Source organism: Pipra filicauda, unplaced genomic scaffold, assembly GCF_003945595.2.
Source record: "Pipra filicauda isolate LSUMZ 115617 unplaced genomic scaffold, ASM394559v2 scaffold95_size2449627_pilon, whole genome shotgun sequence".
NCBI classification, from domain to species: domain Eukaryota; kingdom Metazoa; phylum Chordata; class Aves; order Passeriformes; family Pipridae; genus Pipra; species Pipra filicauda.
Window position 1 is genome coordinate 803,090 of NW_024105153.1, and position 22,938 is coordinate 826,027.

The window sequence follows — 22,938 nt, forward strand, 5'->3', positions numbered from 1 at the left end:
CCAGACATCCTTGTTCTCCCATGTAAAACTCATACTCCAGGACACCAGATATTTATCTTTCTTTCTCTACTAAGAACTAAAGTTTTATTCCAGATACTCTGGCCAATAAAAGGTCAACTTTAAAACTTTCAGTCCTATTTGTCATCGAAGCTCCTGCTCAATCGGAGGTGGTTAAAGTATTGCATCCTGAGATTTATTCTTAGCCATCTGAACCCCAAGTAGGAGTCAAATTGGCTTGCAATAGGCACGGACAGTCGTCAACTTTTTTCTAATACGTGTGTGCCTTAAGCTAAGAGATGCTGCAGGTATAATATATTCCTGTCATTATCCTTATTCACTCACTCCATGGAATTTCAATCCAGTTTGAAGACAGAACACAGACACACCCTGCCTTCAAAACCAAGTCAAACTTCACAAAAATTCAGCAGAACAGCCTTACAACTGTAATGAAAGACAAGCTCTTTTACTGCTCCTCCTATACTGCAGCAAGTGAGCAAAGATTAATCTGATAACTGAAACATTTTCTGGCAAAATTCCACAGTTAAACTGCTTTTATTATTCTTTGCTCATAGCACAATCAAAACATTCCTCCAACACTCCTTTTTCCTCTCACTATACAGTCAATGCAGGCAAAACTCTACTGTCCTAGATTTTCTGAAGAAAAAATAGTGTCATCTCTAAGAAATGCAGAAGTCTCATCTTGCTGATAAACTTCTCCATCCAATGGAAATGTTTATATGTCAGTGTTTACATGTTCAAGCCAAATGGCTGCTATTCCGGTGATTACAATGGCTTATTGCCTTCACTGGTGACTTGGAGCTTGAGCACGTCTGAACAACACAGAAACTCACTGACAGGATTCACAAGTCTGATCTGAATACGGCAATGCAGAACTCATATCACATCCTTCCAACACCCATCCTGTCTCTCAGATGGAGGCTTTGAAAAGATTCAGACTCCAAGTGATCTGTTCCGGTAAAGCATGCCCGACAAGACATATGAGAGAGAATTCAGAGAGTAATATTAGGCCTAATATTAACTTGGTCCTACCAATCACTCTAAGAAAACTCTCATCCAGGTTTGGGTCCATCTTACACAGTGAGACAGAAATCAGGTTACAATGCAGACTGTAATCGCATTATGTTCAAAACTTCTTATATTGCTATAAAGATCACTAAAGAGGGTTACAGTAGTAATAATTTTTAAAAAAGAAATCATTCAAGTAGAGTCTTTCAATGTTTTTTTCCCAAAAGTTTCTTCCTCAAGGAGAAAAAGCTTCCCTGTAACTGATAGAAAGTGAATCTTGTCTAATCTTTGCTCAGAGCCGTACCTTCACACACATAAACAGTTGAATTAGTTCATCGTAACATGGGTATGGTTGCGTGTAAAGGATGATCTCATTTGAGTAAGTCTAGAGAGGGTGCTGAACGTATGGATCAATCGTGCAGTGAAGACATATCCTCAGTGCTCCACTAAACCACAGCAAGGGTAGAACTCAAGGAACCACACCCCCTCTCCCTAGTGTGGCTAGAACTAGTCGTAATTGCCATATATTACAGGAAGCATTAATTTGAGGTTGAAACAATCTGTGATGTAGACTGTCCCAAACCAAAATTAATTTCACAAAACTGGACATATCATTTCAGTCTCCTGTTCCCCTAACACGAAGATGACATGTAGTCAGCACATTTATTTGCCTCACTGAAGATGACAAAATAGGCAAATTTCTGCACTGCTTTATGTCAGGGGCCCCTGCATTGTGGTATATACACATTTCATGCACCCATGGCAAGCAGAGCCGGTGGCAGCAGCAGCAGTTCCTGACCATGTCCAGGGGAAAATTTTTTTTTCAGTGCCACAGAGGCAGCCCCCGATGATCAGCTCTTAACAAATAACGTGCTGGCACATGCAGCAGCAGCTACCAGGCTTCCTCTGCTGTGCTCCACAAAAACCCTGCTTTTCTGGATCAGCAGGGCCCAAACAAGCTGAAATAGGGAGCACAAGTTAATTAAGAAGGATAAGTAGAAGCAGTCGACACGCTAGTTTGTGGTAGGAGAGCAAAAGCAGATGTATGGCATGAGGTTAAGGTGCACAAGAAATTCCCAATTAAAAGCTCAGCCTTTAGCTTTCAAGACTTAGAAAGACTTGTGACTGTGTTAAATTTCACCTTCTTATGGAGATGTTATCAATATGGCCATGTGCCTAAATCCAAAATATTTCTTCACACAAGAATAATGATGCTGTGCACACAGAGAAGAAAATGGGGGAGGGAAGGGGAAAGGAATGCTGCACAAACTAAATCCATTACTCCAATTTCTGAAATATAAACCAATCTAATTTAAACAATTACAGTACCTTACTCAGTGAAAAACTAAAATTTATCTGGGTGGAAAATAAGTGTATTTTATAAGAAATAGGAAAGGATCAAAGAAAGTGAGATACTGTTAGCAGTAGTTTCTTCACATCTGAAAACAGACTATCAGACTGATGTCAGATTCCTGTATTTTTTTGTTTGTTCTCCACCAGGACAACCCACATTTAAAAATGTGAAGGCATTGACTGACCAGTACAGCATACCTAAGACTGGTAATGAAAACTGTCCCCACCCCAATGCCATTCATTTCCCCCAAAGAACCCACTTACCAGTGTTTGCACTCTGTAAGGCACTCAAAGGATGGAAGGAAAAACATACACATTAACCACACACGGGTGTTCCTGAAGAACTGAACTGAGTACTGACATAGAAATGAGTTTCTGAATTCACACAAACTCATCCATTTCATCTGATGCACATGCGTAAAAGAATCATAGAAGAGTTTTAAACTATGGTTCCCTTTAGCTGCAGCTCTTACTAATCCACTTCTGCTCTCCCTCCACTGTAGCTACACATTCCTTCAGCCCTCCCCCATCTTTTATTTGGGGGTCTGAGAGGGAGAGGAATAGAACAAGCTCAGATTAAAAATCCGGTCTCTAACAGGCCCAGCATGCAGCCCCACAGACATACCATCACTACTGAGGTGACAGCACATGATGGGGAGGAAAAAAAAAGGCAGATGGGAATATGAGCTGTTCAAGACAGTACTAACACTAAAAGAAATGTCTGTGTAACCACATCCTCTGTTTGCAGTCTCAGTTCAGCAATATGTCCAACAGGAAATAATTAGATTTGGCTTTCCCAGAGTAGGTGTTTGACAGTTTCAGACCGCTGAACAGTTGCCTTTTCTGCTTCCTCTCCAACAGTTTCTCAGGAAAAGACAGTGACCCTCAGGACACAGTTGATAAAAAAAAAATCTTTAAAGGAAGAACCTTGTGTAACTATAAGATTTGCTAATTGTTACCTCTTTTTACATGGAGGAAATCAACTGTACTCTTCAAAAGGGATCTTAATCACAATACTGAGTTATCAGTAAGTAAATAGACATTGAGACAGACCGATTTTATTATCTACAACACAGGAAGGACAGTTGAGTATAGAGAGCAAAGACAGAAGACTCAGAGTTGCTATAAATTGTGTTTTTGAAGTAAAAAGCATATATGGAGAAACCCTGCACATTCCAAATGTATGCAATAATTAATCTTGTGATAACGTTTTGATACATCCTAAGAATTTATCTTTGTACTCTAACACCCAAACCTTTTTGGTTCTGATCCTCTTCTCTATCTAGCACAGTTGCCCTCTTCCCCACTAAATACCATACAGCAATGCAATCATGGCTCAACAGTGAAGGAAATCCAGTAGGGCTTTTTATTATTATTATTAAATAATTATTAATTTGATTGCCTGAATGTACATTTCACTTCGAAGTATCAGGATGAAAGAGTCTGTGAAAAATGCTGCTGCTTTACCACGCCACTAGAAGTCAGAGTTAAAAAAAACCCACAAGCAAGCACTCCTCAAACCTAAGGGTTTCCCATTACTTCATATTCAAAGGGAGGAAAAATTAAAGACTGCTTTTGGGAAAATGCCATATTCTTTTAGTCCTATGTCAAAATGTCTTCTGTACTCCCTTTCTTTGCATTTTATTTTATGATCTGCTTATTGCCTCAGGATTTCAGAGCCTTCTCCCACATGATGATGAGAGTGGATGGCCTTAATTAAATAGAAATTAAAGCTGCTTCCACAACTGTTGGAACCAGAAAACCCAGCACTGCTTTTATTTTGTGCAGAACAATACAATGTTCAAGAAACTATAACTGGCAATAATTCACTCTTTTCCTGAAATCACATTTGGTATCTAAATTATAAGAGAGGAAGAAATGGAAAGGGCTCAATAAGTTAATAACTGTTAATTAAGAAGGGTAAATTCGCCTACTTCTGAAAAGCTTATGGCATTTGCTTTCAACCCTGAGTCTCTTTTCTCCCTTCAGCAGAAAGCATGAATCTAAAGAACAGGAGTTCACAGTTACCTTCAAATCATACACTTATTTTAAATTCTATTATTAGATTCTATTTAATCACAACTATTAGATCACTCATTTAATCACTGCAGCAAATGGGAACAAATGGGTGTCCCTCTCATTTCATATTCAGTAATGACTGAAGTATTTTTGGAAATACTTATGAAGATCTAAAGGCATTACACTTTTAGCAGTTCTACAATACAGATTTTAATAGCGTCTTTACAAAAGCCTATTGAGGAGGTTCTGCACAAGCAAAAGGTATATTTTGAAATCACTGCTCAAAGCTTACACTTATATATAGTTGAAAGTAAAACCAACACACAATTAGAAAACATAATTTCAATAAGTCAGCTATGCCATGGCTAACCAGCCCTGATGTCAAATGCAAATCTGATATACAGACAAAATGTTGGGATATACACAGTCAGCCAAGAATAGCTACATTTTATATTTTCCAAACATTCAGAGCTGTTTCTTCAGATCCTAACAAAACCAAAAAGCACATTTTGGTTTTCATGATCCAAAAAGGAGGCTATAGACTCAAACAGAAACCTTTTTAATGTCTTCAAAATTAAATTCCTATGGATGGTAGACTAAGATGCAGTTTCATAGCAGAGGCCCGGAGACTGTCTGGACAAACAATACCAGAAAGGAACTGCTATAAAGCAGCAGCAAACCTGAAACCCCTTACTCAGCCCACTCATAGTTCATCTCGTAAAACAGCATCATACAGAACCGCGTTAAACACAAAGTTTGCACGATTAAGTGTAAGGGTACACAGATCCAGGTCTCAGGAGGGCATTTCCACTTACACACATGGAGATCGGTGAGCTTTCACCTGGGATCGGAGAGTATGAGAAATTACGGTCCTCTTTGACACAAGATTTTACAGTCAGGGAGAGGGCGACAGACGGCTGGGACACAGGGATGTTACCTCAAATATGCACCCAGCCATAGCACGGACAAGCATCTTTCCAGAGGAAAAAGCCACCCCCGCTCCCGAGAGCCTGGTGGGGGCGGCAGGAGGCGGCTGCTGCCTGAGCCCTCGGGGGCTCCTGTCAGCACTGCCCGGCCTGGAACGTCGGGAAGAGATCCCCGAAAAACACCCACCGCCGACCCAGGGAACGCGGGGCTCCCGGGAGCCCCCTTGAGGGGTGTGGGCGGGCAGGGGCGCCGAGCGCGCCGGGGCAGCACCGGCACAGCGCGGGGGCTCCGGAAGGGGCGCAGCCGCCCCGCGCCCGAGGGAGCGGCCGTGCCCCGGCCAGGGCAGGCCCCTCGGGGCGGGCCCGCGCCCATTCCCACCCTCTCCATGCCGCCGGCGGCCCCAGAGGCCGCCCCGCGTGTCCCGGCCGAGGCGCAGCTCCGCGCTCACCTGGTCACGGCTCCATCTCGCCCCGAGCCCGCCCGCGCCCGGCCCCGCCGAGAGGCGCCGCCCCCACTCCCGCAGCGCGGCCGCGCCACCGCCGGCCGGCGCCTCGCAACCGCGGAAGCGCCCGCTCCGCACCGCCCCCGCCAATCAGCGCGGAGAGGCGCAGGTGAGCGGCACGGGGGCTGACCAATGGGCTGCGAGCACCTGGGGAAGCTAACGGGGGCGAGGGGCGGGGGCGGGGCGGGCGCAGCCTGACTGACGGTACGAGCAGCCAATAGCAAGGCAGGGATGAGGTCATCATGGGGGCGGGGGCGGGGCGTCGGCCTCGCCTTAAAGGGACAGTGCTGGCCGTGTGGGAGCCGCGGGGAGGGCGGGAGTGGTTTATGGGGGCTAAAAACGCGAACCATTCCGGTGCGTGATGTTAATTCTGGGATGTTTAGGCTTAATGACAAATCAAGAATATTTGCCTTCCTTTCTCCCGTGTTTTCTCCCAGTGCTGCCCACCCCAAATCCTTGGGATGGGAGTGAAGGGTCCCCAGCAGAGGCTGGATCTTAAGTGCTGGAAGTTAAATGCAGCAGCGCGGCGATTGTCCAGCTTTATCAGTGCTGTTGTAACCTTAAGTTGCGAGATAATATTCAGTGAACCGAGATTGCTGGAAATTAGGGATTGCCCAACAGAAATCTTCACATGAAATGCATCCCTAACTTTTCCGCACTTTCACGTGTGTAAAGCAGCTTCAGGGGTACCTGAGTCTCAGAAAAAAAAATCCCAAAGCAACCAACAACGAGGGCCGTGCCGCCATTGTTGCCTGACCTGTGACTGAATTGGAGGTTTCAGCAGATCTGGAGGTTTCAGCTGCCCCTTCAAGTGCCTGGCTGGGTGGTCTGGGCCTTTTCTTGGGGAAACACAATGTTTCTCGATGTAGTACAAAGCCAGGAAAATAAGTGGTGCAAGTGGGTGAAATGGTCATAGTGAAAACTTCAGTTAACGAAGGTGGGATTGTGGAGAAAGTAGAGGAATGATGCCATCCCTGAAGAGCAGGGCAGAGGACCATAGTTAGACCATTATGATATCGTTATAAATAGTTGGTGCAGTATACCTGCAATGCTATTCTTGCCCCTGCTTACTGAATCTCAAAATGACGTTGAGTCATGACAGAGACTATACGAATACTCAGTGAAGGATTGTTTCGCACCGTGAAGCTGAAAAATTTAGAATCACCTTTCAAAACAAAGAAAAGGGCACACAAGCGAGGTATACAATAACAAATGGTATAAAGAAGGCGTCATTGGCCTTTCCTTATTCTCTCATAGTCAAAGAACTAGAGGCCATGATATAACTGCAAAGCAATGTATGTGAAGTAGTTAGGAAAAAATGTTTGTACCATGTACAATTAATCTATGCAATTCACAATAAGAAGCTTGATGATACAAGTTAGGTTCAGAAGAACCAAATACTTAGCCAGTTACTGCCAGTCAGCCACTGTTTTGCCCTAATTTCCAATGTTGACATTTACAGCTCTTTGCTTTTCATTCCCAGAGATCCAGTTCAGCTTTGGCTATGTACATAAATCTTTGAAGCAACGTAATTCTTCTCCCTACTCTTTGACAGGGTTAGCCCTCCAGAGGTAGTTTAGTGAAAGAATAGAATAAAAAAACATTCCCATGCATGATGGTGATTCTGGGAGTTTTAGGTTAAATGGCAAGTCAGGAATATTCACCTTCCTTTCTCCCGTGTTTTCTAACAGCTCTTTAGGGATCTGAGAGAAATGCTCCAGGTGGATGAGAAAGCATGGATGTCTTCCTGCTCTACAGTGTTACCCAATTTTAGCAACAATGGTGCCGTGGCTTGTTCTTGAAATCGTTTGCTTAGAAGACTTGTTAATAGATCTATTTACAGAACAGGGGAGGACAAATGATATGTCCAAGGACATACCACAAACTGATGGCAAAGCTCACAGCTATGCCCGTATTTCCAGTTCACAAGCTGGAGCCCTACTCACTGAGCTGTATCTTCCTTCAAACAGATGGACATTTAAGAGATAGAAGCTTTTCTCTTCATTTCTATATGTAGGTTTCATTGGTTTGGTAACATCTCTACCAATTCACAAACTCTACATGTTACTGATTGTTACTTGTTTTTCTAAGGTTTTCAAAGGTATTTACAGGTATTACTATATACAGGTATTACTATATACAGTAAGGGAAAACAGAAAGATATAATTCCACTTGCCCATAAAAGCTTTCTGTCTTGACCAAGAACAGTGAAAAGTGAAGAACACATATTGCATGCAAGCTATACTTTTTTGTTTTAGTTTTGAAGGCCTTGTTATTTTCAGTAGCTTTCAATTTCCTTAAGAGTCATAGTGAATTAACTGAATTCATGTTTTATTAACAAATGCATAAGAACAGTTTGCCATATTGGTAAAGGCAGCAAATCAAGTACATTAAATTACTTCAGTTTAATTTAATATTAGATGAAAGTTTACACTCAACAAAGAAGATGCCAGTGCAGTATAACAGAATACAGCAGAATTCAATACAGTTACAGTGGGACTAATTCTAAGTGCAGTTCTGAACTCAATTGCATAATTTCAAAATTAAGGTACTTTTGGGTGCCTACCATGATGTCTTAATTATCATTGACTTAGCATTATATTCAGTTTTGCATTTGGATTTCCTTTCTCTTTAAAGAAAAGCAGTAAGAATGGGGGAAGAAAATCAAAAGAGAACAAAGTTAAAGGTGTCCCTAAGAGTGTTTCTAAAGATAAAGTTCTTAGAATGGCTCAATGCTGTGTTTAACATTAAAGACTGGATGGCCTTCAGGCATCTAAAGATGACTCTGCTTAAAACCATAAGCTATTACAGAAACCTTAATGACCCAACAACTCAGAACATGCCTAATAGTGTTTATTGTCTTGGCATTAGGCTGATGGACGAATCGTCTCCTGATGGAAAAAGAACCTGGTTGGCACAGATAATTGTTCCTGCTTAATATTTTGGGGAGTAATGAATTCTTCTAACTAGGGTCCTGACAGGCAGTACGCATCTGAGCAGCTCAGTAAGATTCCAGGTTTTCCAGGGGTTTACACAGACCACAGCAGCAGATGCTCACACGTGTGTGTGTACATACAAGAGAGTGTGCAGGGACTTTCCAGGGCTCTGGGGAAGCTCCTTCCAGAGGCACTTGGCCAAATAGGGGTGATTGCCAGCCCCGGGCTCAGGCAGAGCCTGTACACTGGCTGCCATGGCCAGGCTCCTGCAAGACACTGACCTGGACTTCAAGGGAAGCCACCTCTGTGGCGCCTCTCCCACAGCAGCCCTGGGAGCACTTGCATGTAGGCGGATTCTGCTGGGCCATAATTGCCTCTGTCGGGGCTGGATGAGCTCTTCCACCAGACTAAGCACCATCAGGCACTTGATCAGCTCAGCTTCCACATTATGGCCTTGAGCCAGAGCATATAATTCCCTCGGAGACTGCAGGGCAAAGGTTGAGGAGGAGGGTGTGCCAGACAAGGATAGGAAGGGAAAAGAATAGGAGGGTGCAGGAGCCGGTACTGGAGTTCAGGCATGTGTTTGAGCACATAGGAGGAGTAGCAGGCTGTATACACTGAAGACAGGGCTCCTAGTGGAGAGCAGAGGGCTGTGAAGCTCCTAATGGAGAGCAGAGGGCTGTGAAGTCCCCCTTTTGTGCATGGTCCAGCTCTGAGCAGGCAGCTGCCACAACGCCCCGGGGTGGTACTGCCGTCCTGTTACGTTAGGAGTCCTTGTGAGAGCTTTACAGGGAGCAGTTGACTTCGGGGTTGCATTGTAAAACTAGGAGGAGATGGTGTGTTCTCAGCATTGTTTAATCAAGTCCTGACAAGCAAGAATAAGAGATGACTGGAAAAAGTGTCTAATAAAATTCCTTGCCTTCAGAGAGGCCGGTCGCTTTCACTTTTTTAATTGAACCCTGTTGTTGACATGTTTCTTTCTTATTTTCCATGTCCTGTGCATCAGTGGCTGGTTTCTTTCCTATAATCCCTACAGTACAAGTGTCTCTTGAGAAAGAAGTTGAGTGAGGACACAAACGTCTTACAGAGGTAGTTCTATGACTGTTCAAAGTGTTACAGACACTCATTTTCCTATCTTACTAAGGATAAGGATTTTCTGTTTTGAAATGGGTCAACAGTTTCAATTTGATAAACAACAATGTATTTCTTTTAATCTAAGCTTTGCTGGGCAAGGAATCTACTTACCTATATGTCCCTCACAAGAAAAGAGGGTTTGCCTGCTCAACTGCTCAAAGAGCAAGCAACATATAGGAAAAAGAGAGCAAAGGTAACTGACATCTTCTTTTAAAAGTATGTCCTTTAGGCAAATATCAAGCACAAGAATTTCTGAATAAAAAATTGTTTGCGGAAGTGTAAGTGCCTGTAAAAAAGTGTGTGGACTAGTATCAGAGTTCAGGGTTAATAATTAGTGTCTTCTATCAAAGGATACGTTAATTATTAACTTAAGTCTGCGACTTCCAAGTTGTGACACACATAGGTAGGAAAGTATTTACCATAGTAAACAACACAGTTTACAAACTCATAGGTTCAAAAGTGAAGTGATAAAGACACATTGTGGTTTATGAGAAAAGGTGAAGGCTGGCCATCATCTTTTGTTTCAAAAGGACTGGCAAAGACACCAACTCGTTTCTGGGGTTATTGTAGTATTTTACTGCTTCCCTTAGATGGAGCCAAACTCACATCGTCCAGCTGCCTGTGACTCATCAGTAGTGCATGCAGCTTACCCAAAATCAGAGAACTATGTAGCAGGAGAGTTTGTTATGGGTCCCTAAGCCCCATTTCCTGCCCGTATCCCTAGACTGACTTCCTAATACTGTTTCATTGCCTCCCAGGTCAGCTCCCACAGTGCAGCGGCTACAGGCAATGACACACAAAAGCACTAATCTGACACTGACCTTCCCATACAGCCTGAGGGGAAACGTTTTTCAGATGTTACAAACATTACCTTTGTAACTACATGTTATATCACAGCTTTTGCTACTGGTCTATTCATCTGTACATTGAATAGATAAGGCATTAGAAAGGGTCTTAAGAAACATGTTTTGGAGGCTTCTTCCTTCCATGCCACACTGGGATCTTGGGCAAAATTCTGATCTACCAGGTCTTGTGAGTCTGGTGTTCCACTGCAAAATGTTTGGGATCTATATGGATGCCAAGAAATTACTTGTAATCCAAAGTAGGAACTTCAGAGAACAGAGAGGAGGACTCTATATTCTCTGCCACCTGTGAAGTAGTAGCTAAATTACAGCAATTTGATCAAAAAGGTGCATAAGGAAGACAGACTCAACTGTAAGCCAAACAAGAATAAGAGTATTACAGGGTAAGAAGTGAATATTTCCAATCTTTAGAGTAAGAAACCATAGCTACCCTCCTGACAGCAACGAAGTTCTTTCCTCACTTCGAGAGCCAAGAAAGGCATCTTCACATCTGTGTTCAGAACAGTGCAAAGTCACTCATATCCCAATAAGGGGCAAGAGTAAGTATTTCCACACTGATTTTACTTACTTGGCAACGGTTTTCATTACACTGGAATTGAAAGTGTTGTTGGAAACATCTGAGGCAACTTAGAGAGAGTGCCTTTTTGCTAGCCTTTTATTTTTAAGCAAGATCACAGAGCAGATAGCCTTCTCAAAAGACCATTACATTTAAAGGGTCTGTCTGGTTATCCTGCTATTCAGTGTTCATACTAAATCACGATGAATTGATACATGGAGACTATGTCAGTAATATTCTAGTGATACGAATGTGCAACTAACTGGAGAGAAGTTCACATCTGATTTTATATCCCTGTGGTTTTACACCTATCATTGCATTTGTAGAAGTCATTTCATCCCTTTCACAGAGGCATATGGAGTGCAGCAAGAAGTTGTGACAACCAAATTGTTGAGAAAACCAGGAAAGGTTTTCTGCTGCCAAACCAGTCTTTTGGATGGAGCCTCCTCTACCAGAGGCTCGCTGGAAGGAGGAGGAGCTGAAGCCCAATCTGGTTTAGCACATCCTCATCAGGACTGTATTATTTCCCAGCTGCTGTTCTGACTCCAAAGTCTGCTTTTGAAGGAGTTATGTTCTCCAGCTTTCTTCCATTGCCAGAGCAGATGCAGTTAGAGGATTTGGAAAGAGGAGATTTGATCCCCACACAGCCCTGGGGCTCCCCAGAGTAGTGAGTAATCAGCATGGGGAGAGGAAGTGTGTCACACTCCCATCTTTGCTTTGTTTAGATGTTTCCCATGAAGCAAGTGAGTACAAGGGGATCTTTGGATTTCTCTGTGCAAAGCCTGTGTATGATTTCAGCTGCCATGTCATCCTGAAAGCGCTGACTCATCCAGCAGGGCTGCAGTTCCAAGGAACACATGCAGAGGCTGGGAAAGTTCAGAGCTATTTTCAGAGCTTGGGGGAGTTGCACTGTGGGGTCCCACTCTCTGAAAGAGGTGCTAGGCAGAGAGTGTGCCATCCAAGAGGCTAAGTAAAACTGGACGCTGCCATGACCTCACAGGCTTCAAAGCAAACAGAGTGCAAAGGCAGAATTCAGTAGAGGAAAATAATGGCCATTCACTGGGAAAGAGTTCCTTTGGCATTTTGATCTTACCAGTGAGTTTCACATAGCTTAGCTGCATTAAATAGTCCCTGAAGCTGGATTTTGACAGTGTCCAGACAAAGATGGACCACAGGGAAATTATGCAGCACAATGGCAGAGCATGCTGATATTCACCGACATGAGTGCAGCCTCCTCTTCTGCCCCAGTTTACATTTATCTGTTTACCTCGACCCAAAATTCATGCCTGGTAGTTCCAAAACTCTCCCTCGTCTGGGTAAGGCTTGTTAACATAACATTCAGCCTTCCAGCCTTAATAACAAGATTTACAATTGTGATAAGAAACATTTTAAAATGTGATTTAAAATATATATTAAAATGGAGGAAGTGGAGGAAAATGCTCTGGAGGGAAATTAGAGTATTCTAATTTATGTTTGAGAAAGGAGGGATCAAATGGAAGGGGAAAAAAAAAGGAGTACTTAATGCTGTCCGGGAACACAGCAGCAGCCTCTCTCAGCCAGGCCTGATGTTCCTACAAAATAACCAATCCAGGAATGAGTGTCCCAGATAAACAAAGAGGCACAAACGAAGTAGGAATGAAATTCAAATGGAGCTGCTTTCCCCTTGCCCCTACCCCTGCAGCAGCACAACGTTGAAACTGAGCAGATCAATTTGCTCCCAAAGAAAGATATCCTTGTGTGGCAGAGTTGCCCGTCAGACACCAAAAGCTCTTCCAGCTGCTGGCAGCATAGCAAGAGTGTTGGGCTCCTGGCCAGGGCTCTCCTGATCGAGCCCACGTAAATCAGAGTAGTGCCCGTGGGCGGTTTGTTAGCAGGGACTGCTCAGCTTCTTGGATGCCAACACTTCTCAACTCCTTCTGCTCGAAGGGAGCCATTTGTCAGAGTTCAATGTCTGGTTAAAGGGGATGATGATAAAGCATTCTCACAGAGCTTATTTCTCCAGAAATGTGCATGATACTGGTATGTAATGTCAGGAGGCAGCTTTGCCTGAAATATCTGGGGGATCTCACGTCAAAAAAGGATACTGGAGAAAGGGTGTAGGTTGGAATTGAAGGACAGATATGATTAAAGGGAGGGAGATACTGCTATGCTGAAGCCCTCTGTGATTATTTAGTTTACAGGGAGACATTCAGAAAAGGGAACATAATTGAAAAGAAGAAAATACTGAAGACTATAAAGGTGTTCTAGTAGGCCCTGATTGCTCCTACCCTGAAGGAGGACTCAGTGAACCTAAAAGGTGACACATTTCGAAGTGGGTAACAGGAGATGTGTTTATTACAGAGTAATGTTAGGTGCGTACAGAAAATATATTTACTGCAGAGTAATGTTATTTGTGAGAGTTTCACAGACTATCATTGAGAGCAAGAGTCAGATTAAGCCTTAAATAGGATTAGTGAGGGGAAAAAAGAGGATAATCAGAGGTTGTTACTTTTATTCTCTTTCATGTTTGAGGGATAAAATCCCACTAGCTTCAGGGCATAGTGCAACCTCTGAAAGTCCATGACTAGAAGTAACTTCTTGTGTGGACAAATTATCCTATTCTTCTCTTGAACTTCACTGGGAATAATTTTCTGCTGGTTTCTGTCTCAGATAGCCTGCAGGGATGCTTTTTTCAGCATGTTTGTTACTGCTGGGGTGTAAAGGTATGAGCTGGAATTTCAAAGACTGTTTCCAGGCTACTTTCACTGGCAGAAAAACACAGTGTGACAGATGAAGATAGAGGTTGACTGACTGACACATTTTTTTGACCACTCAATTCTGTCTCAAACATAGGAAAAACAATATTAAATCTATATTTTGTGACTATGCTTCAGAGCATCTCCTAGGTTAATATTGTGCAATTTTGTATCTTGAGCGTCATCTATCTCCTGAACATTGTCTGCATCTCTATTGCTGTTTCTGCTGTAGTGAAGAAATCCAGCCTTCTCTGCTGCCACCATGTTCCAGACATCTTAATCTTTGGAATCTGTCAACATATGAGCAGTGGGGTCTGGCATGTTGGGAGACCCTATGTTTTCTCCCCCCCACTATGGATGTCAGCAGTTCTGTGGCACTCTTATTCTCACTTCTGTGTCCATAGATCGATATTGATATTTAGCTCACATGGCGCTACCTGCACACAGATATTCCAAAAGATTAAACCTCTTCTGCCCCAGCAAAATGCCCAGCTGAGCGTGAAGTGAGCCACACAGCTGCTCTCAGACTGATCTTCTCTATCTGCTGGGCATGGTATCACTTGCTGCCGTAGATACGTACACCCCCTGATCCTCATCTGCTCTTGCACCTGAAAGTGCACATCATCCTGGGCTGTGCAGAGAGCTGGCTCATCCTCCTGTGTACTTGGTGGGTCGTGAGAGCTGTCACTGGGGCTCTCGATCAGGTCAGTGGCCCAAGACTGGCAGGGACTGACCACACATTTGCCAAGAGGCAGATAGCAAGCCAAAGATTAAAAATGTTTGATGTAAAGGGGATCTAAAGAGATCTAAACAGGTGCCTGGAGTCTAGAAGGACTTCAAAAGGGTGTTTAATTTTCCCTGGTGATTCCATGCTTTAAAATGTTTAAACAAATCTGATGCATAATTTAGTTGAATGACAACTATATATATAGAAGAGAATGGTGATAATAGTTCACGAAACTTTGGAGGATATAAATGTCAAGGAAGAAGGAGTGGTTGTGCTGGTACTAGTGTGAGAGCCAGGAGGACCCAAGTGAGTTTGAGAAAAGGAAAATTTTGGCTCGGTACAAGGAACAAAAATATAAACTAAATAAAGCGACCTAAAATAAGTAACTGTACAAAGCCTAAGAAACCAAACAAAGCCTTTCCTCCAAGCAGTTATTTTGGAAGAGGAAAAGTACCAGATACCACATTGAGTTCTCTGTGAGCTTCACTCTTGTTGTGGGTTTTTGTATGGAAGCCACTCAAAAAGTTACGGTGATGGTGGCTGCCTAAAATGGAAAGAGCCAACAATAAGCTCTATTTGATTTGAACAATCCCCAAAAGGGGGAGGCTGAAACCCTTCAGAAGCAGTAAATTAAAACTGAGCAGAAACCTGGCACGTATGATAAGTGACGCATACAGTGAATGGCACAATCTTCTGTTGGGCTCTGCACATAGAGGACAGACACATCATGATCTTCCATGTCTAAAATAAAAAGACTATAAAAAGTACTTCTTCCCGTTATGGAGACAAATGAATTTGACAAGAGTGATTTGTCTTCTTATTACAGAATTTTTCTCTTTTTTTTCCAAGTCTAAGAATTTTTCTTTTTTTCTCTCCCTTTTATTTTTTTATTTTCCTCCTTTCCTTGGTGAGCTTTAAGTGCAGAAAAAAAAAGGTGTCTGATCTGGGTAAGAGTCTGGCACAGATGAGGGGTCTGAAATGGGGATAGTATTGCTGCTTTTCACATTGGCAGTGGTCTCTCTTCACTGGAGTGTCCCTGGAGTTTAGAGGATGTGATAAGGCATGTTCAGTCCAAGTGGAGGAAATGTTGAAAGTTCAGACAAAAATAGACATAGTCTCCTATTAGAAAACTGTAGCAGGAGATAAACCAAACGTTTAAAGGTGTGGAAATTTAAAGTCAGGTTAATCGTCAAAAACTGAGATCAAAGTTATCTTCCCAGACAGACTTTTTCTATTTTTCAGTGAAGGTTTTTTTTAAAATGAAGGCTAGAAATGTCTGTACACTGATGGCTGCACTTTGATAGATGGTGGTAAAACAAGGCTGATCACTGTATCAGTGGGACAGATGCTGCAAAGGAGAGCATCCTCTTGAACTTTATGAAGCACTGATTCCTGCGCCAGCAGGGAGGCAAAGAGCTGCTGCGCCATGTTCACAGTACATTAACTGCTGGCATTTTCAGTGCATTCCAAACCCCAGATCAAATAACTCCACTGTTAGATCATGCTAAAAGGCTCTAATGCTTATTTCTCTCCATCACATCCCAGTTACCAGGCTGCAGGGGCACCAGTGAAAGCGGCATGTGGAAGTTTTAAACTATATAAACTTGGGTTCTTAAAACTAACAAACGTGCAGTGAATGAGCACTCATTGTTCCATTGTTCTGTGTTTATGCTTTGGTGAAGAAAGCCTACGGTTCCTGCTGAAAAATGAGATGACAAGTTTAAAAGGGCACGGGCGCAGCACCAGGCAGCAAGTCCCCGCATCACCCCATTCTACAAGGCCCTGGCAGGGCCAGGCTGTGCAGAGCCATCATTCTGCTCCTTCCTGCTCCCCTGGTTCCTGTGACAAAGGCATCAGCTCAGCCGTCACTTCTCTGTGGTGCTTCAGGGCCAAGATGGCTGGTGGCTGCTGGCAGGAAGGAGGCAGGCAATAGGAATGTGCCACCATCACGGCACTCCCCATTCCTCTCCATGTTTTTGAGTTTTTGGTCATTTTGTTTCAAGGGCAGTGCTCTCCGGATGTTTTCATTCTCATGTATTTGCAGATGTAACTCTCTGCCAAGTGATGTGCCTTTTTTATCTGGGAAAATCCTTGGCGTGTTTTACGAGACAGATGTATGAGGCCCCGGAAGTACCAGCACGTACAAATGTCTGCAGTTTTTCTTCAGACGAAGCCCGCAGGCCCAGCGCTTGCCATCCCATCCCAGATAGCAGAAATCAGTGCTCAAAGTGGCGCCTGGGTGTTGTTTGCAGGAGAGGCTTCCCAGCTGGCCCCCGGCCAGAGCCCACAGCCCGTCCCAGCCCTCAGCAGCGAGGGAGACGTGCGGACAGTGCTCTGCTCTTTCTCTGCTCGGCACAGCAGCCCCGGGATGACAGCACTGCTGATATGCTGGAGAAGGCTCTGGACTGCTTCAGCTGGAGTAGAGTGGGGGATGAACTGCATTGACCCCTCAAATGGTAAAGCATACGGAGGCAGGTTTAAATCCTCTCTCTTGTTTTGCCAATGAGTCCTGCAATGCTGTCGCTCTGTTTTTATTTAAAGGCTTATAACCTCAACAGGCATGGAGCAGAGGGTGATAGACAGACTAGCTTTATGTCTGAAGTCGAGGCATAGCTGCATTAGAAAATCTTAATGAAAGAGGATGTGGTTTTCTTTTTACACTAACAAACCTTGTTTCCCTTAGTCAGGTATAGAGAAATGACTGACTTGTTTTAGCTGAAATTTTCCTGAGACAGCACAGGCCATGGACAGACACTCAACATAGAAATTTTCTGCCCACAACACTAGTCAATGTTATCAGCAACTTTAAATACGACTTGGTAAGAGGAATGGTCAAGTAAACTCAGTCGTTAGTATTTTCCTCCCTGTGCCTCTCATAATCAGATCTGGCCTTGTTCACCTTGCTGGGTCAGCAGTTTTATAGCTAGGTGAGGCACTGGAAGAGCCACATACGTGTACCTTCAGAAAGCTGCAATATTTAGCTATTGGTTTTGGTTTGTGGCAGAGTAAGCAATGTAAAAGGACAAGGGATATCCAGCAGGATGACTTGTGGTGTGGAGGAAGAACACCTGCGTCCTCTCTGAGTGCCCACCCCTTGTATTGCTGTAGCGATGGGTCTGTAACACCAATGAATCAATGGTGGGATTTGTGCTTGCCACTGAAAATATGACCGTGGAAGTAGCTGAACATAGCCTAGGTCAGAATCAGCAGAAACAAATGTGACTGTGTGTCTTTTCTTCAGACATCCATATCCTGAGAAAACCATGCACTGTCCAAAACAGAGCATTCTTATATTTGCCAGCTCAAGATCTGTTTCATTAGTGATATCAAGAGGGAAAACACAGATGTAATGAGGCCAGGCTGTCTCAGTCCACACTTATTGGTGTTTTGGATTTGCTGTGAGCAGAGCTCCATAACCCAGTGACGTGAACAGGGGGGGCATCTCTGGCAGCAGAGCCACTGTGTTGAGGAAAGGCATGTCATTGGGCGTCCTCAGGGAGAAAAGATTCAGTCCCAAGGTTTTTTTGCTGTAGCCTGTGCAGTTTATCTCTGAGGCCATCATCTCCTGATTCAGGGTCCTCATTATCTCATGGGGCAATTGCTTCCTCCTTATATCTCCAGCCATTCCTTCCTTCAGCTGCTCCTCAGCACAACCACCATCTCTGCAGCATCAGCACGATGGGTTATAGAGCCGAGTATTGAACCCTGACAGAAAACTGATCCAGGCTAAAACCCCAATATGGCAGCAGAAAAAGAGAACTAGATCTCTTTAAATGGAGGTTGCTACAAAAAAGCCCTTCAGGAAAATGCAGCCCTTGGGTTCAGATGGCCAGCCAGGAGCATGAGCAGCCCTACCTGGATTTGTTGAGCATGGTCTGTGAGCACTCCCTGGTCCTACTGCCTTTCCCCAGCAGAGCAGGTGGGTACCAGGCACTGTACAGTCTGTGGCTGTACTGTACTTCCAGACATTCAGGAACCTGCTCAGGGCTGGGAACCCCATACAAATGCCCAGAGGCCATCTGGATGACTATTTGATGTGGGAAAAGCGAATGTGCCAAAGCAAATCCATCTATGTAGTTGCCCCACTTGGATCCACTTGAATCCACCAAGACCGACTGGGTCTGTTTCTGTGCTCATTCCTCACACGGAAAAAAAGAAGGCAAGTGTCTTTCTTTCCCCACTTTTTCTACTACTCAATGATTAAAAAAAAAGTCATTGGCACAGTGCCCTCCCCACCTTCAAATTTGTCCTCTGTGTCAAAAATCCAGGTCTCAGCAAGCTGGTTCCCTGGAAAGCTTCTAGTGATAAAGCTGGAGCAGCTGTGTGAATCACCAGCGGCAGCAACGCTCAGGGGAAATATGAGAGAGGGTAAATCAGTTCATTGAGGCCACTGGGAGCTCTGTGTGCCACTGAGAGGACCAATGGAGCAGAAAGCAGCAATGAAAGGTAAAGTTTTCAGGAACAATATAGAACCAGTCATTGCACAGGATTTCACTGGTAAATTCACTTTGCAAACACAAAAACTCCCAGAAGTGGATGTAATCCACAGTGCTACACCCTAACTAGACCCCTCCCTCAAATCAAATCCACAGACCCCAATTCTACTTGCAGTTCCACTTACTCTTACACGTTCTGGACTTCCCAGCCCTGGCATAGCTGACAGCTACCCCCACCTTCAGAGCCTCCTGCAGCCCAAGTTCTGCTTACTCAGTTGGTGAAATGAGGTTGTCCTTTTTGAAGTTCACCACACACTTCGGCCACAGCCCTGAAGGAGCTGCTCACACGTGGACGTGGGCTGAACCCCAGGCAGATATTGTTGCTAAATAGCCAGTGATACAGCTCAGTTAAAAAGCAGGAGGCATAGTAAAAGCATGAGTTTCATGGTGAAAAGGAACAGTAAATTGAGCCTCAAGCACAACATGTCTCTCTTACACTTAATTTAACACTCATTCTGACAGCTACTGGTGATGTAGACCTTTTATCTGCTCGCTACAGCCTCTCCCACATCAGTGACTCAGCCAGCCCTTGCCTACAAGCCTTGTTTGAGCAGTAACCTGTCCAAGAGGCCCCAGTAAAGTTCAGTCCCCATGGCCCCAGCCATTTCTGACTTCTCTAGGAATGATTGCATCAAGCAAAGCCCAGGAAGAGCTGGTCTGAGTCACTCATTGTTTGGGAAGGGGAGAAGCACTGCTTCAGGCCTGAGCTCACTTGTGGCCAGGAAAACCTCCAGGCAATTGTTGTCTGTCCTCCCCATCCTGTGTCCCATGTCCTTGCTGTTTTATTATATTAGCAATACTTGAGGAATTGCATTTGCCACTCCGTTTCTGTTGGATGGGGGCAGGGGAAAACAAAGATGCAAAGGCTTGATGGTACTGCCATCCATCAGTCTGCAGGTGGGAAGTTTGGTTGGTGATTTTCAAAATGTTAGCATTTCCTTCATAAACTGGTTTTCTACCAAGTGTTATGGTCCCCCAGCCTCTCCCTCCTGGCAGGAGAGAAGCCACTGAGAGAAGCCACCCTGCTGTCCCTCATTGTGCCACCTATGGCAACATTGCTGCCTGATCCCATGGAGAACCAATCTAAGCAGATAGAGTTTAGAAAAATATAAAATAAAATTAAGCAGAGCTTTAAAAAAACAAACAGAAAACTTTTTTATCAGGTCTGCTCTCTGCACTGGCTCATTAAATGCTTCAGTGAGGATTAAACCAGGGTGAGGATGGCCTCATTTACTCCTATCCTTGCATCGCCCCTGCCCTGGCCCTGCCTGGCTGCTGTCCAGGTGGCACAAAGCACTCAAGCAGAAGATGCCAGATGCAAAATAAACCAGGTGACATCTGGGAGGCAGGATGCCTGTGAGCAGTTTGACCATGCAAATGCTTGGGACAGCTCCGAGAGGGGAATGAACAAGAGGTGAAAGCAGGGAGATGCTGAGCTCGATTCCCCAGGACCTGGCAAAGAAGTTTGCTGGGCTGTTTGGGGGATTTGTTGCATACTGCAGGACAAACAGCACTCCCTGAAGTCCCCAGGGTCAGGGACCTGAGAGCTCCCCATTGTCACCCCAAGAAGGCATCCGGAGGCAGTTTTGGTCCTGAGTCAGCCACTTTGCTCCAGGCAGGAAATTAAGAAATGTGTTTATGTCTTCCTCAAGAGGAAAATAAAACAAAAACAGAGAAAAACCCTCCACTTGGGATTACAGGAATGAAAGATGGGCAACAGGAAACACTATTTCCAGTGTTGGGAAATGCAGTTGTTATGTCAACCAGCTGCTGCTGGAAGTCCCATATGGCATGATAAATGGGATCAGGCTTGATGTGGAAGCCAGCTGGACTGCATTGGTCAAATCCTTATGGAAAGAGACAAGAGCTTGAGAAAGTGTTTGTCCACATTCAAACATGGTTTTGGAGAACATCAGCTATCAGTGTCCCACTCATGCTGTGGGGTGGATACTGCGAGCCACCAGCACCCTAAACCCACACACAGGGTTTGCCCTTGAGGGCAGTAAGAGATTTCAAGGGAAATCTCTTTCATGGTAACCTTTTCCTTTCACACACTGCAAAACCAACATCCTGTTCTGCTCAGTCTGAGATATGATCAGGGAGCAAAAAAAAAAGGAAGCAAATGAGCTGAGTGTCCTGAAAGCCCTGGGCGTGCTCTTGTGTGCACTGGGAGTTTGCCTTCACCTGACGCAAATGAAGAAAAGCCACTGAGAAAACACATGGACCCCTTCGACACCTTCAACCACATCCAAACCAGCTACATGCCTGATGGAACCATTGCCTCATTGACCTTTGCCAGTGACTGAGGGCTGAAAACCCCAGTGGGCAACTTCGTTCAAAAATAAACATCATGAACACATTATCTGTGACATTTTGTATAAGAAATAGTGTGGCCAGCAGTACCAGGGCAATGATCATCCCCCCACACTTGGCACCGGTGAGGCTGCATCTCGAATCCTGTGTTCAGTTTTGGGCCCTTCACTACAAGAACAGCATTGAGGGGCTGGAGTGTGTCCAGAGAAGGGCAATGAAGCTGGTGAAAGGTCTGAAACACAAGTCTGATGAGGAGCAGCTGAGGGTGTTGGGATCTTTTAGCCTGGAGAAAAGGAGGCTCAGGGGAGACCTTGTCACTACAACTACCTGAAAAGAGATTGTAGCAAGGTGGGGGTCAGCCTCTTCTCCCATGCAACAAGCGACAGGACAAGAGCAAAAGGCCTCCAGTTGTGCCTGGGTTTTGATGGGATATTTGGAAAAATTTCTTCACCAAAATGGTTGTCCAGCAGTGGAACTGGCTGCCCAGGAAAGCAGTGGAGTCACCATTCCTGGAGGTATTCAAAAGACACGTAGATGTGGCACTTAAGGACGTGGTTTAGTGGTGGACTTGGCAGTGCTGGGTTAACAGTTAGACTATAATCTAAAGGTCTTTTCCAACCTAAATGATTCTATGATTCCATGATTCTATTCTATCTTTGTAGCCCAGAGATCATACAGGTGAGGACTTCCCTGTTACAGTGCCAGCAGCTCTGCAGGATAATGTGCTGACTTCTGTAACCCAGAGAAGCTTGGAAGAAGTCAAAACTGCAAGTTCTCTTGCAGAAGTAACCTTAAATAGTAACACTCTTGCAGGGGCCTCACACACTGTCCTAGGGGAGACCTTACCTGCCTGTTTTGAAAAAGCAGTGTCTTCAGACAGCTGAACAACCACTTCTCCTACAGTTTTAAATAGATTTTCTTAATAAAATGATGAGTTTGTCTCTATTTTGGGGGCTAGTTGGAGCAGTTTGGATTGCTCAAAATTGGATGTGAAGGATTCTCTGATGCATTGAAAGCAAATTTGCCAAGCAGGATGGCTTGAGAGCTGAAACAGCAACTTAGCCCCTTTCTAACAGTTGGTGACAGTATCTAATGCGGTGGTGACAGTGCGCCTTTAAAATTCAGAGGACAATTATTGTGTCCTTCTGCCCACACCTATGTTTGCCAAGCCTTGCAACCCAGCCCTTCCAAGGAGACGAGGAAAGGCAAAGCCCATAGCAGTTGATTATTGGCTTCTCTGCCCTTTATTTTTATCCTCTGCTGTACAGCTGGCATTTTGTTTTCACAGTGCTGTATTCAATGCAAATTAATCATGTTTAAAAGGGACAGGAATATTGCTCTCAGATGTACT

General features: G+C 44.3%; 1 protein-coding gene across 1 annotated transcript in view; it reads right to left on the reverse strand.

Moving 5' to 3' along the window:
* The window catches only part of MRTFA (myocardin related transcription factor A), a 97,815-nt gene extending 91,638 nt beyond the window's left edge, over positions 1-6,177 (reverse strand). Inside the window, exon 1 of the mRNA XM_039391407.1 lies at positions 5,774-6,177. Coding sequence (XP_039247341.1) covers positions 5,774-6,177 — 404 coding nt within the window. The remainder of the gene's footprint in view (positions 1-5,773) is intronic.
* Between the last annotated feature and the right edge of the window lie 16,761 nt (positions 6,178-22,938).